This window comes from Pinus tabuliformis, chromosome 6, assembly GCF_031772625.1.
Source record: "Pinus tabuliformis cultivar Carrire ecotype Pingquan chromosome 6, CPIR1, whole genome shotgun sequence".
Lineage (NCBI taxonomy): Eukaryota > Viridiplantae > Streptophyta > Pinopsida > Pinales > Pinaceae > Pinus > Pinus tabuliformis.
Window position 1 is genome coordinate 354,620,915 of NC_142292.1, and position 17,624 is coordinate 354,638,538.

The 17,624-nt window shown below is 34.8% G+C and overlaps 1 protein-coding gene across 1 annotated transcript; it reads left to right on the forward strand.

The window, feature by feature from the left end:
• Positions 1-1,369: 1,369 nt before the first annotated feature.
• Positions 1,370-3,554, forward strand: LOC149258775 (formate dehydrogenase 1, mitochondrial-like). Its single transcript, XM_089373033.1, has 2 exons — positions 1,370-1,571; positions 3,163-3,554. Exons 1-2 carry the CDS (start codon positions 1,404-1,406, stop codon positions 3,361-3,363), a joined length of 369 nt encoding a protein of 122 aa, XP_089229159.1. The 5' UTR covers positions 1,370-1,403; the 3' UTR covers positions 3,364-3,554.
• The last annotated feature ends 14,070 nt before the right edge of the window (positions 3,555-17,624 follow it).

Genomic DNA, 17,624 nt, shown 5'->3' on the forward strand with positions numbered 1-17,624 from the left:
CTGTTTCTTGGAGAATTAATGCTATTCTCAACCAAAAATAATTATGGTCACTATTCTCCCAAGGATATAGGTAACCTACCGGTGCCAAGAGGGCTGAAATCAGGAAAAGTGACAATACATCTTACCTAGATTATCATATTGATATTTACTGTGACTAGATTGATTCATTATCCTTTTGGCTGTACTTACCCATGGGTTTTATTTTGCTCTTATTACATTCCTGAAAGATTTGCGGAAGATCTCAAAGCGCTCTTCTTTGTTTAATCTGTTTGTAATGATTGTTTTCCAAAATATGCTTGATCTCGCAATTGACTTTTGCCCCCACATTCAGCAGAGTGGAGATGATATTATCAAAAGTTCATTAGATAAGAAAGCAGAGCATCCTCATTCGGGTGCCTCACATAGTATATCATACAATTGGATCCTTTCATGAGCTTGACAATTCCAACAATGAGCCAATAGCTTGCCCCCCCCCGCCCCTCCTCATCAGGGTTAGAGGACATTGACATCATCCCATCACTCTCTTTTGCTTAGCACCAAGCTTTCCAGATTACCAGTATAGACTCTCCAATTGTATCTCTATGTTTATGCTACTTTTAGATTTCCAGTGCATTATATATATATATATATATATATCTATATATATAATCAGTTAAACTGTGTTTAGGTTGAGATCAGCTCCAATGGTTGATGGAAGAATGATTTGTCTAATTGTAGGATGTTGTCAATAGGTTTGTGCAAGGCTCTGTCCCACTAAGTGCCTTACGGAATAATTTTTACCCTTCACAAGTGGTTCCCACTCTCAACACCTCTCCATTAAATTTGAACATGACATTTCATGAGTTAAATCCAACACAAACTACTTGATCCACACTAGATAGGTTTATTCTATTGTTAAATTTGAAAATGACATTTTATGGGCTAAATCCGACACAAACTGCTTGATCCACACTTGATAGGTTTATTCTATAGATATATATATATATATATAGATATATATATATATATATATATATATATATATATATATATATATATATATATATATATATATATATATATATATATATATATATATATATATATATATATATATATATATATATTTTTGTTTTGGTTACACTTAAACTACACAATTGTCATTGTTATATTTTTTTAACTTTATTTTTTCTCACTTTAGGAGTTACTTTTAAAACAATGCATTTTATTTATTCTATTGTTGTATATATATTTTTGTTTTGGTTACACTTTAACTACACAATTGTCATTGTTATATTTTTAAACTTTATTTTTCTCACTTTAGGAGTTACTTTTAAAAAAACGCATTTTATTTATATTGGATATATTTATATTGGTTGAAGATCAGTGAAAGTAATGTGGTGTCCGTGGTAGAAGATGAGCTAATGCGCATTCTCATATTGATGCGAAACTTTGTGCCTGGATATAAGCAAATTGTTGAGGGTGATTGGAAAGTGGCAGCAATTTCTTACAGGTCATATGATCTAGAAGGGAAAACTATTGGTTCTATTGGTGCAGGGCGTATTGGCAAAGAACTACTTAAGCGTTTGAAGGTATTCATTCTTAGGATCTAGTACTACTTCATGATGTTGCAAACTTCTTTTCAAAAATCAGTGCTCCATAATTCTTACGCATGCATGTTGTTTGTTTCAAAATTTCAATCTAATAATAATAAACATTACATGATGTTGAATTGAATTGCGTTCCTTTGTACAACCCTTCAATTGTAAGCTTCTTTACCACGACCGTCCTTCTATTGGACCCGAATTGGAAAAGGAAACTGGAGCAACATTGGAGACAAATCTTGATGAAATGCTACCTAAATGTGATGTACTTGTCATTAATATGCATCTTTCTGACAAAACTAGGTGCGCCTTATCACAATTTCATAAATAATCTCTCCCATTATTCACTCAAACATCAATAGCACCTATATATTTTGTACAACTTGTGAACAAAAACCTAATTATTGTTTCTCTTGCCCTTTCCTTTTGGTTACAGTAGGGGAATGTTAAACAAGGAAGGTATTCTCTACCAAGCCTAGCTTTTCTCTCAGAATCTTAACATCCCCTTTGCAAAGGGTTTCATTAGAATGACAACAACCCGCATTTAAAGCATTTCTCCACCCATCCTAATTAGAAATACAATTTTGGGTTCTCTACTAATTTTCTCCACACCCATTTAATCTAACAATGGACATAGAGCATGTATATTTATACTTGTGTGTTGGAAATACCATTTTATACTTGAATGTTTATTATTTTTGTTTTATTATTATTACTTGAATTTCTTCTTAACAAGTGGTTGTGTTTCTTTTGGTTTTAGTGAAAGTATGGGCTCCAATGTTGGCTCTCTTATTATGGAGTATAATTCATCTTTGAGAATTTTTCAATTATTAAAGTAGGTTAGTCAATTGCTTAAAATATTAAATTTATTTCAAAAAGTTTTTGTTACTTTATAGGTTAGACACTGGCTTGAAATATTAAACTTATTTCAAAATTTTTTTGTTACTTTATAGATAAGGCGTAGATTTCTTGGCTCTATGATGAAAATAATGAAGGGAAAATACATGTTAATATGTTACTTGTGCTCTTTTGCTGAAAAATACACGGTGAGAGAAAAATGTATATTATGCTAATTGAGGAATGTTTTTCACTTGTCGAACTTATAGTATTGAATTTAACACACTAACACTTTACAACAATGAACTAACAATATTCATGATGAAAATAGCAATATGGAAGATTTATCTGCATAATGAAAAAGACAATATGGAAGATTCCGATCACTTTCCAAGGCATTTCTTAAAATGTGGATGTGACAAAAGGTTGTTGTGGAAGTTGTTGTTTGTATATGGAAAATTTCTTGATCATTGTGTATAATCCTAATGTTGATAGATATGTCTACTAAATGCTTCCAGTTAATGGGGCATTGATTTGAGCATTCAATATATTTTTATTCTTTATCAAAGTATTCTTTTGTTGTATTTGTATTTTTCAATTTATGCCTTACGACGTTTCCTTTGCAACATCTGGTGCAAATGCTAGTATATCTTACCTCATTTTATGGTTAACATTGTATAACAAAAACATGCGTTGTGTTATGTAATTAATACTAACATGTAATATTGATTTTTTTTGTCAGAATGCTATAGGTAATGATTGCCAAGACGATGATCCAAATTATGTTCAACATATATCAGGAGATGATGAGGATGAGGATGAGGATGATGGTGGTGAAGGAGGAGGAGATGATGATGATAGTTGCGGTGTTGGTGATGATGTGGATCAGAGTAATGAGGATGGTCAAGATGATCATGAGGATGATCTTGGTGGTGGTAGCTAGGCATGCACATGCATTTTTTTTTATGAAGAAATTATTGTGTAGAATGACATTGTTATGTTTAGATGGGTGTTGTGAATTTACCCTATATCAATGAGACATTTTGATTTTGTAATCATACGATGAGTTTGATTTATGTATGTTTTTAATTTATCGTAGAATAACGATATTCATGAAATATTTTGATTTGTTAATCATATTTGAATTTTACTTGTTTTGATTAAAAATAATACTGATTTTATTAGTATTATGTTACTATTTTATACATGTTTTGAAAATTGTTAATGACACATTGTTATTTTTTGGATGGATGTTGTCAATTTTTCTTAAATTTCTTGACAAATGATTTTGAATTGTGATATCTGCTTTAATGATATTTAGAAACTATCATATATTTCACTATGAATCTATAAAGGGGGTCATATATGTAAAGAAAAATATACTCTATATAAGAAGTCAAATGCGGATGTAACCATGGATGCAAAATTGAAATTAAAATTGGATGTTAAACTAGGAATTAATACAAAATGCAAACAATTGACATACAAAGTGTTTTAAATTAGAAGTGAAAAATTGTGCAATAGTTGACACAAAGAAGGGAACAAAACATGGCATACAAAAGGATATCAAATTGGGCAAAAACAAGGACACATAAATGGGCACCAAATTAGATGCAAAAAAAGACAACAACTAGATGTAAAATAAGATGCAAAGTTGAGCGTTAAAAAGAAGCAAAAAACGTTACAAATTAATATGCCAAACGATGATGCAAATAATGGTGTAAATTTTGGATGCAAACTTGGGTGCAAAAAAGGAAAAAAAAAAAAGATGTAAGAAAAGACATAAAACAAGATGCAAAATGGGGCTGAAAAAAGGTGAAACCAAGGATGCCATATTGGATGTAAAAAATGATTCCTAATCACATGCAAATTTAGGCTCGAACTCAGACACAAAATTATATGCAAATGTGGACACAAAATGAGGCAAAAAAAGATGCAAATTTGGATGGTGAAAATGATGTAAAACTAGACACCAAAAAAATGCAAAATTGGATGAAAAAGTCGGTGTAAATAATGGTGCAACATTGGACACAAGTAGACACAAAAAAATGGTGCAAAAAGGGGCATAAAATAGCTTAAAATTGGATGCAAAACTTGGTGCAAAAACAAATACAAAAGTAGACGTAAAAAATGGCTCTAAATTGAATGTACCATTAGACACAAAATAAGATGCAAAGGTGGACACAACACATGACTCAACATAAGATGCAAATATAAATGCAAATTTGGATGCTCAAAATGATGTAACATTAGATGAAAGAGATGGTGTTAAAAATGATGCAAAATTGGATGAAACGAATGACGCAAAATATGGTGCAAAATGAGATGGGAAAAATGGAGACAAATCAAACGTAAATGTGGATGTAAAAAATGGTCCAAAAAAAGATGCAAAAATGGGCACAAAAATGGATGCAAAATTTGGTGCTAAATCAAATTCAACACATGGTGCAAAGATAGGCACCAAAGCTGGTGCAAAAATAGAAGCAAAAACTAGTGTAAGACTAGATACAAAACCTGGCGTAAGACTAGATGCAAAAACTGACACAAAATGGATGCATAAAAAGACGTTAAATTGGATTCAAAATACAGTGTAAACTTGATGCAAATGATGGTGCAAAAATGGAAGCAAAGTATGACACAAAATAGGAAGCAAAAGAGAATGGAAAATAGATGCAAAAAATGACACAAAACTAGAAGCAAAACCTGCCATAAAATAAGATGCAAATCTTGGTTCAAAATTTGACGCAAAAAATGATGCATAGTTTGGTGTAAAAAATGATGCAAAATCTAGCGTGAAAAAGGATGAAAAATCAGGTGCAAAAAAGGACGCTTTAAAAATTGTACAATAGAGCCAGATTTAGTGCCAGGTTGCTCATCACAATTACAAAAAAAATGCACTAAAATCTGGCGCTAAATCTGGCGCAAATCGCTGGTTTTGTTGTAGTGGTCTTACATCATTGTGTGTACTGACTACCTGACAAAGTGGGCAGAAACTAAAGCAATCAAGGCAGCAACAGAAGAAAAGGTGGTCGAGTTCTTAAGAGAGAACATCTTCTACAAGTTTGGTTACCCAAGAGAGCTGGTCACCGATCAAGGGGGCCAGTTCACCTCCAACCTGGTAGAAGATCTACTAGCTCATCTCAAGATCAAGCATAGGACTTCCACCCCTTATCACCCTCAAGCAAATGGGCAGGTGGAAGTCACCAATAGAGCATTATAAGGGATCTTGACTAAGGTGGTGAGCAGCAGCAGAAAGGACTGGGCAGATCGCCTGGTTGAAGCCACATGGGCTTACAACACCACTTGGAAGACCACCACCGGCTTCACACCTTATGAGTTGGTCTATGGGAAGAAAGCTTTGTTGTCCATTGAGTTTGAATACAACACTTGAGGATGGCAGCTCAGCTGGACCTAGATCTCAGCCATGCACAACAAGAAAGGCTATTGCAGCTGAATGGCCTGGATGAGCACCGAATGCAGGCCCTCCTTCACTCAGAATTGGTTCAACTTCAGAGAAAGGTGTGGCATGACCAACATCTCCATGACAAGCAATTTCAGCCGAGAGATTGAGCTTTGTTGTATGACTCCAGATACAAAGATTTCAAGGGGAAGCTGAGAACCAGATGGCTAGGACCATATGCAGTGGAAAAATGCCATGACAATGGATCTGTCCTTATTCGAACCATTGATGAGGAAGCCATTCCCATGCTTGTCAATGGGCATCGATTGAAGATATACAGGAGACCTCTCTCAAGGCAAGAGTTCATCAAAACTATGGAGAAATCTGTATTGGTCATAGAGAAGGGTTCTGCCTCTGCTTTTGGCATACCCTGAAGGATTTAAAATAATAATAATAATAATAATAATAAAGATCCTTGGGTGAAAACCTCTTTGAGGCGCCCAAGGCAGGTGGTAGGGGTGAAAACCTCATTGAGGCGCCCCTATTGTCTTTCAAAAAAAAAAAGGAAAAGGTTTGAAAAAGATCCTTGAGTGAAAACCTCTCTGAGGCGCTCAGGGCAGATGGCACGGGTGAAAACCTCTTTGAGGCGCCCCTGTTATCTTTCAAAAAAAAAAGAGAAAAAAGAGGAAAAAGAAGAAAACAATAAGCAAAATAGGGTAAAATTGCATGCAGGTTGCAGATGTTCTATGGAGGAGAGGAAGCCTCTCAACTCAAAGCCAAGGGTCCTTATCATACTGTCAAGGGACCTCACCAGCACCTCCTCCAAGGATACCCATGTTTTTTCAAGGTATGTGCAATTTTATCATGGTTTGAATCTTCTACAGGAAGATGCAGTCTTTCTACAGGAAGACGCGGATTTTCTACAGGAAAGTGTAGACTTTCTACAGGAAGCCCAAACTTTCTACAGGAAGCTCTGTGTTCTACAGGAAACTTCCTGTAGAAGTTTGGGACGGCCCAGAATTCATTTTAAAAGGAGATCTAGCGACTAAGGATCGGTTTGGACGCATGCAAGCCTCTGTTGGCACCCTTGCACATTGCTGTTACCTTGCTCCACCATCCTTGTCGACATGCAACCAAGTTCCCTGCACCAGCAAAGCAGATCGATGAGTTCTCGCGGGAAAAGCCATTTTCAAAGATAAACAAGTGCTGAGATCTCATACCACAGGCATCAGAAGCTCCGGGAGCGTGATCGAAAGGCCAGATCCTCCGTCGTGCAACATGCACCCAAGGAGGAAGAACTGTTACGAGACACCCCACGGGAATCCTGTAACAGTTGAACCTGCTAGAGTGGATACCATTCACAGCACCACCATCTGCAATGAAACGCGGGCGCATGCAACCAAAGCATCCACTCCATCATCGGCAGCCTGTAACCATGAGCCTCCGGGTCTGTGTAAGTTCGCATGCAGCAGGTAGATCCACTCACCATCGTCCAAAAACTGGAAAAATCGTGTGCAGCCACGCAGGTAAGTGTCTCAACCCTTCCTTCCATCAAATCGCATGAATTTTACTTTGAATTGTTTGCACAGCGTAAAAGTGAATGGTTGAGCGGCCGTATGGCCAGTCGACTGGCCACGTCGGCTAGTTATGGTATAGTTGGATGTTTGGGTGGCGGCCACGACAAAGAGAATGAGCATCACGCACGTGAGAACAATCCCGTCGGAAGCAATGAGTTTAACAGAAAGAGGCGGCGGCAGATCTGTGGGAATGGATGCGGCAGCAAGTGAATACGCAGGCGAATGATGGATGACGTTGCCCAACGGTCCGACGGGGACAGCTCACCCCCCCGCGCCACGGATTGCGCCGATTCAAAATCTAATCGGCTAGATTGTGCGCATGCATTTATCAACCACCACTTCAAACTCGAGTGGCTATTCTGATCTCTTCTGCACTTTGATACGCCGAGCTTTTGGCTACCAGAACGCCGGTGAAGCACACCTCGAGCGCAGGCCAACTACAGTCCTCCCCAAAATTTGCGCACTGCTCCTACAGGAACACAGTTTCTACAGGAACGCAGTCTCTACAGGGACGCAGTTCTACAGGAAGGCGGGTTCCCCACGTAAAAAAGGTGGCAAAAAAAGGTAACCCTGAAACTCTTCATGCAATTGGTTTTCAAAGGTGGCAGGATCATCGTCCACAGTCTGGTCATAAAGATATCGGTGAAATTGTTGTTTGCTGTACCTATACTGTCGTTCTACAGGATGTCAGTGTAATTAGACTGTGTTGAATTTTGTGGATTATGTGCATGCTCTGTCTCAATAGACCAAATCTCTTTCGCATTTGCCACCTTTAGTTAAAACAACCATGTTCATCATGCCGGGTGGGTTTATTAGATGGGAACCCACTGATTCAACCAAGTTAAGGGAAAACCAGGAGGTGGTAGAACTCTTCACACGGGTTCAATGGATATCTTTTTGTGATAAATTGCAGGGTTACGATGATGAAGTGGCCGAAGAATTTCTGCAAGCTTTAAGGCCGAAATCCAAAACACTGGCTACAGTAACCTTCAGGGGCCTAAGCCTCAAGCTCACCCCACAGTATATCAGTCGGATTACAGAACTTCCTATGGGTTTTCCGTGGGATAAGGAAGAAAGAAAGCTGAGCCAGCAGGCAAAGAAAGAATTCTTTCCACCTGAGGAGGAATTCTTGGAGGACAAAAATGGAGTGCACAGAACCAGTTTGCTACCGCCTTGGAACGAAGTCAACCTACATATAATGAAATATATAACCTGTGAAGGCCGCTATAGCATCGTCTACAGGTATCACTTTCGGTTGTTTGCTGAATTAAGGCACCGGAGTGAGCTTCCTGTAGAACAAAAACTGAGCATCCCTTATTTCCTATTGCAGTCTCTAATTGAGTGTGCTACCAAGCTAAAGGATGGCATACGAGATCAGATAGCCCACCATGGGCTGATAAAGCTTCTTGTGGAGGATGCGCTGCATTCATATAAGGTTCTCCTCTCATGGGAATCCTTCCGGAATTTGACAAGAGATGGAGACATTAAAATGTTGATCGAAGAAACGGGGTCCTCCAGCAGTGAGGAACAAGAAGCAGTGGCCGAGAAAAAGAGAGGAAAAGGCCAGAAGACCCCGACCATAGTGCAGAAGAAAGAACAAAAGAAGAAGCATGAGGAAAAGGATGACAAAGAAAAAGGTGGCACACCTATCTTGTCAGCAAGAGAAAAGAGGTTGAAGAGCAGAATGGACAAAGCTGAGGTGGTCCACGTCAGCCCAAGTACCTCATCAGCACCTGCAACCAAACCAAAAAGCAAGACCCAGGCAACAGAGCAAGAAAAGGTGGTGACACCTGTACCTAAAGGGAAGCAGAAACAGGCTTCTACAGGAAGCCCGAAAACAAAGAAGCAGGCTTCTACAGGAAGATCGAAATTGGCAAGAGGGTCTTCTACAGGAAGCCCGAAAATTACCAAAATAGGGGCTTCTACAGGAAGCCCCGAAAAGGTGAAACCCAAAGAGAAGAAGGTGGAACAATGTAAACTTTGAAATGAGAACTGATACTGTTACCCGTTTCGTAGAGATAGCAAAAAAATGACCCGATTTTCAAAAGTGGTGATGCAGAATACACATGTTTTTTTTAGAACATGGTTTTTGGAACTTTAATTTTTTTTCATGTTCAAGAATGAAATCAAGTTTTAGAATCGTAGTGATTTTCATGCTGATTTTAAAAAGTGAGTATTCTGCATCACACCCTTTTTTTAAAAGACCTATTTTTTGACTTTTAATTTTCTAGTGTGTGAAATGTAAAAAATTATTTTCTAAATTTGACAGTTTTTGAAGTCGTCATTTTATTCATATTTTCTTGTTCTCTATCTTAATTTTTTTTTTTAGGGGGGTTTTTATTGTTTTGCGTTTTTAAATTAGAAAGTCGATTGTTTGAATTTTAGATAATCTACATATTTATACATCCTTAATTAATTTTTCAATCCACATGAAATAATTGTTTCTAAAAAACAACTTTTTTTAACAATGGACATAAAAATAACTATTTTTAACATAAATATAACAAAAAAACTAAACGTTTTGATAATTTTTTGCTAGAATTAACATGTCAAAATCACAATTTTTATACAAAAATATTAACTAAAAATGGTCAAATAATAGCTTTTTTTTATGAATTTCATGTCAAAAAAATAATAATAACAACTTTTTTTTCAAAAAATAATAATTAACTTAAAAATCAATGCGAAAATCACAAATTACAAATACTGAACACATAAAAACTTTAATTCATTGATTATTCTTTTCATGAAATGTCAGAGTCAAAACATTGCAAAGCTTTATTTCCAGGTATAACTTAAATTTAATCAATAATGTCACGTAATCCAAACTCTTCGTCCTCTAGAGTTTCATCATTGTCATCTTCCACAATATTTTCTGCTTCCTTTTGCGCAATTTCCTCTTCTAATGGGTCTTTGCCACCTCTAATGGGCAGGCGGGTCGATGGGCGAGCGGGATGTCAGGTGAGGGATAATGAGGCTAAGTGGACATTTAGGCAAGTATGGGCGAGCCCCTACCCACGCGCCCCCCACAACCCCCTCCCCAGCCCCACCTCCCCTTCCCTCACCCTACCCCCTACCGTCCCTCCACACTCCCGCGCCCCATCCCCCCTCGCCCCCCGCAGCCAAAACCCCCTCCCCCCCTAACCCCCTCCCCCCCATCCCCCAAACCCCCTACCCCCCCCCAACCTCTCCCAGCGGTCGCCCCTCCCCACTGCGCCCACCGCTCCCCACACTGCGCGGCCCCCCTACCCTTCCCCACCCCTACCCCCATGGCCTACCCCATCCCGCGCCCTACCCCACCCCCCCCCCTTCTGCCCCTACCCTAACCCCCCCACCCCACCCCTACCCCCCCCCCCCCCCCCCCCCCCCCCCCCCAACCCCCCCCCCCCCCCCCCCCCCCCCCCCCCCCCCCCCCCCCCCCCCCCCCCCACACCCCCCCCCCCCCCCCCCCCCCCCTACACCCTACCCGCCCCAACCCCCTTACCCCACCCACCCTACACCCTACTCATTGAAAGTGAAGAGTTCAATGAGTCAGACTTAACCACTAGTAGGCTATCAAGATGTGTTATAACTGAATCACTAGGAGGAAAAGACGTTTGATTCTATTCAAGTGCATTTTGTGCCATATATGAGTAGAGTAGTTGAGAGTGGATAAAAAGGAAGGAAACATAGAGGACTTGTGCACTATAGTAGCCCACAAGCCACATGCCTCACTTTTTCATACTTTCATCCTTTTTCCATTCAAAGAACGAGTGTATGGTGGTCTCGCCTTCCAGTTGGGTTCTCTCTCAAAAATGCTTCCCAAGGTATATATTTTGTTAATTTTTTGATATACAAGTTTAATTTTACTATTATTTGTTTTCCACATAATTATAATTTCCATGCATATGCAATCAATAATAATTAACATATTCCTAAATCTAAAGAGAAACAAACCATCATGGCGTAGATTTCAGATTTTCTAATATATTTTAGTAGATTTATTGTGACAAATTGTCTAATAAAATATTAATAATAATATACAAATCATCACAAAAATTCTTATTATTACAATAACAAAAAAATCTCTTATTATTACAATAACAAAAAAATTCTCAAACTATTTGATAAATTTATTAATTATTTTATACATTAACCTATTTCCTTATATTTCAAAAAGACAAATTCATAACTAATTAAAAACATTTTTAAATATTATTTCACAACCAAAAATCTGTAGTTAATTTTACAAAACCTACTATTTCTATTATGACATATTGTTAATTAAATTGACCCCATATATAACCAAAAACAATTATTATGCGAATACATTCTATTCAATTCATCATTATAAATTGACGTAACAAACAACTATATTGAAGTCATTTCATCGTTTTAGGTGGACCAAATGGGAAAAGTATTTTGCTTTTATCACGTTATACCATGCTCACAGCCATATGCGAGGACTCTCACTCTAACCAAAACAACCATAATTGGTAAACGACGATTAATGAAATGCTATAGGTTTAGTTCCATAATTCATTAATGAACGAGTACATTAATACTTACCATAACATAACACAAATATGAATTTGATATATAGTTTACTTTTCATGAATTCCAGAGCAGGTCGATTCCTGGAATCAAACTGCTCTGGAATCCCATTCATAATTGCAGTAACATCAACTTTCAGTTTGTTCTCGGTTTTGAGTGTCCACATTCTTGTTTTTCTTTTCAAAGGATGTGGAGGTTTTAGTATATATATATAGATATATTCAAAAAATATGATGGAAAGATTAACTACGTAGACCATGAAACAATAATTCGGTCACATTTTCGTAAAAAAAAATAAGTCACTATACAGTTTTGAAATACCCAAATTGCAAAGTTGAGAATATTGCAATCTCCATGTCACAATTTGAGTTGAATCCTCCATAAAAAAATATGGGAAATTAGGACTGACAGTTTCACCATGTGCAAATTTTATTTCTTTTCCCATGTAAATGTAAATGAAGATTATAAGACTCTTTTCCGGTTCCAATTATTATTCTTTTGGTAAATTTTTATATAAGGTTAATTAACGTTATTAATAATGTATATGTAAATGCCTTATATATAAACCTTTTAAATTATAAATTTTTTATTGATTAAGAAGCTTGTTGAGACTGAGTAATCTAGGCTTCAGGCCACTGTTAAAAAAATTATTTAAAACTTTAAAAAACTATATAAAATTGGCATTGATACAACCATAATTGGTAAACGAGGATTAATGAAATGCTATAGGTTTAGTTCCATAATTCATTAATGAACGAGTACATTAATACTTACCATAACATAACACAAAGATGAATTTGATATATAGTTTACTTTTCATGAATTCCAGAGCAGGTCGATTCCCGGAATCGACCTGCTCTGGAATCCCATTCATAACACAAAGATGAATTTGATATATAGTTTACTATTAATAATCCCACGTTGTGGACATGCTCTGGAATTGCAGTAACATCAACTTTCAGTTTGTTCTGGGTTTTGAGTGTCCACATTCTTGTTTTTCTTTTCAAAGGATGGGGAGGTTTTAGTATATATATAGATATATTCAAAAAATATGATGGAAAGATTAACTACGTAGACCATGAAACAATAATTCGGTCACATTTTCGTAAAAAAAAAAAAAGTCACTATACAGTTTTGAAATACCCAAATTGCAAAGTTGAGAATATTGCAATTTCCATGTCACAATTTGAGTTGAATCCTCCAAAAAAAATATATGGGAAATTAGGACTGACAGTTTCACCATGTGCAAATTTTATTTCTTTTCCCATGAAAAGTAAATGAAGATTATAAGACTCTTTTCCGGTTCCAATTATTAGTCTTTTGGTAAATTTTTATATAAGGTTAATTAACGTTATTAATAATGTATATGTAAATGCCTTATATACAAACCTTTTAAATTATAAATTTTTTATTGATTAAGAAGCTTGTTGAGACTGATTAATCTAAGCTTCAGGCCACTGTTAAAAAAAAATATTTAAAACTTTAAAAAACTATATAAAATTGGCATTGATACAACCATAATTGGTAAACGAGGATTAATGAAATGCTATAGGTTTAGTTCCATAATTCATTAATGAACGAGTACATTAATACTTACCATAACATAACACAAATATGAATTTGATATATAGTTTACTTTTCATGAATGCCAGAGCAGGTCTGGAATCCCATTCATAACACAAAGATGAATTTGATATATAGTTTACTATTAATAATCCCACGTTGTGGACTGGAATTGCAGTAACATCAACTTTCAGTTTGTTCTCGGTTTTGAGTGTCCACATTCTTGTTTTTCTTTTCAAAGGATGGGGAGGTTTTAGTATATATATAGATATATTCAAAAAATATGATGGAAAGATTAACTACGTAGACCATGAAACAATAATTCGGTCACATTTTCGTAAAAAAAAAAAAAAAGTCACTATACAATTTTGAAATACCCAAATTGCAAAGTTGAGAATATTGCAATCTCCATGTCACAATTTGAGTTGAATCCTCCATAAAAAAGATATGGGAAATTAGGACTCACAGTTTCACCATGTGCAAATTTTATTTCTTTTCCCATGTAAATGTATATGAAGATTATAAGACTCTTTTCCGGTTCCAATTATTAGTATTTTGGTAAATTTTTATATAAGGTTAATTAACGTTATTAATAATGTATATGTAAATGCCTTATATATAAACCTTTTAAATTATAAATTTTTTATTGATTAAGAAGCTTGTTGAGACTGATTAATCTAAGCTTCAGGCCACTGTTAAAAAATTTATTTAAAACTTTAAAAAACTATATAAAATTGGCATTGATACAACCATAATTGGTAAGCGACGATTAATGAAATTCTATAGGTTTAGTTCCATAATTCATTAATGAACGAGTACATTAATACTTACCATAACATAACACAATGATGAATTTGATATATAGTTTACTTTTCATGAATTCCAGAGTAGGTCGATTCCCAGAATCGACCTGCTATGGAATCCCATTCATAACACAAATATGAATTTGATATATAGTTTACTATTAATAATCCCACGTTGTGGACATGCTCTGGAATTGCAGTAACATCAACTTTCAGTTTGTTCTCGGTTTTGAGTGTCCACATTCTTGTTTTTCTTTTCAAAGGATGGGGAGGTTTTAGTATATATATATAGATATATTGAAAAAATATGATGGAAAGATTAACTACCTAGACCATGAAACAATAATTCGGTCACATTTTCCTAAAAAAAAAATAAGTCACTATACAGTTTTGAAATACCCAAATTGCAAAGTTGAGAATATTGCAATCTCCATGTCACAATTTGAGTTGAATCCTCCATAAAAAAAAATATGGGAAATTAGGACTGACAGTTTCACCATGTGCAAATTTTATTTCTTTTCCCATGAAAATGTAAATGTAGATTATAAGACTCTTTTCCGGTTCCAATTATTAGTCTTTTGGTAAATTTTTATATAAGGTTAATTAACGTTATTAATAATGTATATGTAAATGCCTTATATATAAACCTTTTAAATTATAAATTTTTTTATTGATTAAGAAGCTTGTTGAGACTGATTAATCTAAGCTTCAGGCCACTGTTAAAAAAAATATTTAAAACTTTAAAAAACTATATAAAATTGGCATTGATACAACCATAATTGGTAAAAGAGGATTAATGAAATGCTATAGGTTTAGTTCCATAATTCATTAATGAACGAGTACATTAATACTTACCATAACATAACACAAAGATGAATTTGATATATAGTTTACTTTTCATGAATTCCAGAGCAGGGCGATTCCCGGAATCAACCTGCTCTAGAATCCCATTCATAACACAAAGATGAATTTGATATATAGTTTACTATTAATAATCCCACGTTGTGGACATGCTCTGGAATTGCAGTAACATCAACTTTTAGTTTGTTCTCGGTTTTGAGTGTCCACATTCTTGTTTTTCTTTTCAAAGGATGGGGAGGTTTTAGTATATATAGATATATTCAAAAAATATGATGGAAAGATTAACTACGTAGACCATGAAACAATAATTCGGTCACATTTTCGTAAAAAAAAAATAAGTCACTATACAGTTTTGAAATACCCAAATTGCAAAGTTGAGAATATTGCAATCTCCATGTCACAATTTGAGTTGAATCCTCCATAATAAAAAAGATATGGGAAATTAGGACTGACAGTTTCACCATGTGCAAATTTTATTTCTTTTCCCATGTAAATGTAAATGAAGATTATAAGACTCTTTTCCGGTTCCAATTATTAGTATTTTGGTAAATTTTTATATAAGGTTAATTAAAGTTATTAATAATGTATATGTAAATGCCTTATATATAAACCTTTTAAATTATAAATTTTTTATTGATTAAGAAGCTTGTTGAGACTGATTAATCTAAGCTTCAGGCCACTGTTAAAAAAAATATTTAAAACTTTAAAAAATCTATATAAAATTGGCATTGATACAACCATAATTGGTAAACGAGGATTAATGAAATGCTATAGGTTTAGTTCCATCATTCATTAATGAACGAGTACATTAATACTTACCATAACATAACACAAAGATGAATTTGATATATAGTTTACTTTTCATGAATTCCAGAGAAGGTCGATTCCCGGAATCGACTTGCTCTGGAATCCCATTCATAACACAAAGATGAATTTGATATATAGTTTACTATTAATAATACCACGTTGTGGACATGCTCTGGATTTGCAGTAACATCAACTTTTAGTTTGTTCTCGGTTTTGAGTGTCCACATTCTTGTTTTTCTTTTCAAAGGATGGGGAGGTTTTAGTATATATATAGATATATTCAAAAAATATGATGGAAAGATTAACTACGTAGACCATGAAACAATAATTCAGTTACATTTTCGTAAAAAAAAAATAAGTCACTATACAGTTTTGAAATACCCAAATTGCAAAGTTGAGAATATTGCAATCTCCATGTCACAATTTGAGTTGAATCCTCCAAAAAAAAAATATGGGAAATTAGGACTGAGAGTTTCACCATGTGCAAATTTTATTTCTTTTCCCATGTAAATGTAAATGAAGATTATAAAACTCTTTTCCGGTTCCAATTATTAGTCTTTTGGTAAATTTTTATATAAGGTTAATTAACGTTATTAATAATGTATATGTAAATGCCTTATATATAAACCTTTTAAATTATAAATTTTTTATTGATTAAGAAGCTTGTTGAGACTGATTAATCTAAGCTTCAGGCCACTGTTAAAAAAATATTTAAAACTTTAAAAAACTATATAAAATTGGCATTGATACAACCATAATTGGAAAACGAGGATTAATGAAATGCTATAGGTTTAGTTCCATAATTCATTAATGAACGAGTACATTAATACTTATCATAACATAACACAAAGATTAATTTGATATATAGTTTACTTTTCATGAATTCCAGAGCAGGTCGATTCCCGGAATCGACCTGCTCTTGAATCCCATTCATAACACAAAGATGAATTTGATATATAGTTTACTATTAATAATCCCACGTTGTGGACATGCTATGGAATTGCAGTAACATCAACTTTCAGTTTGTTCTCGGTTTTGAGTGTCCACATTCTTGTTTTCCTTTTCAAAGGATGGGGAGGTTTTAGTATATATATAGATATATTCAAAAAATATGATGGAAAGATTAACTACCTAGACCATGAAACAATAATTCGGTCACATTTTCCTACAAAAAAAATTAGTCACTATACAGTTTTGAAATACCCAAATTGCAAAGTTGAGAATATTGCAATCTCCATGTCACAATTTGAGTTGAATCCTCCACAAAAAAAAATATGGGAAATTAGGACTGACAGTTTCACCATGTGCAAATTTTATTTCTTTTCCCATGAAAATGTAAATGAAGATTATAAGACTCTTTTCCGGTTCCAATTATTAGTCTTTTGGTAAATTTTTATATAAGGTTAATTAATGTTATTAATAATGTATATGTAAATGCCTTATATATAAACCTTTTAAATTATAAATTTTTTATTGATTAAGAAGCTTGTTGAGACTGATTAATCTAAGCTTCAGGCCACTGTTAAAAAAAATATTTAAAACCTTAAAAAACTATATAAAATTGGCATTGATACAACCATAATTGGTAAACGAGGATTAATGAAATGCTATAGGTTTAGTTCCATAATTCATTAATGAAGGAGTACATTAATACTTACCA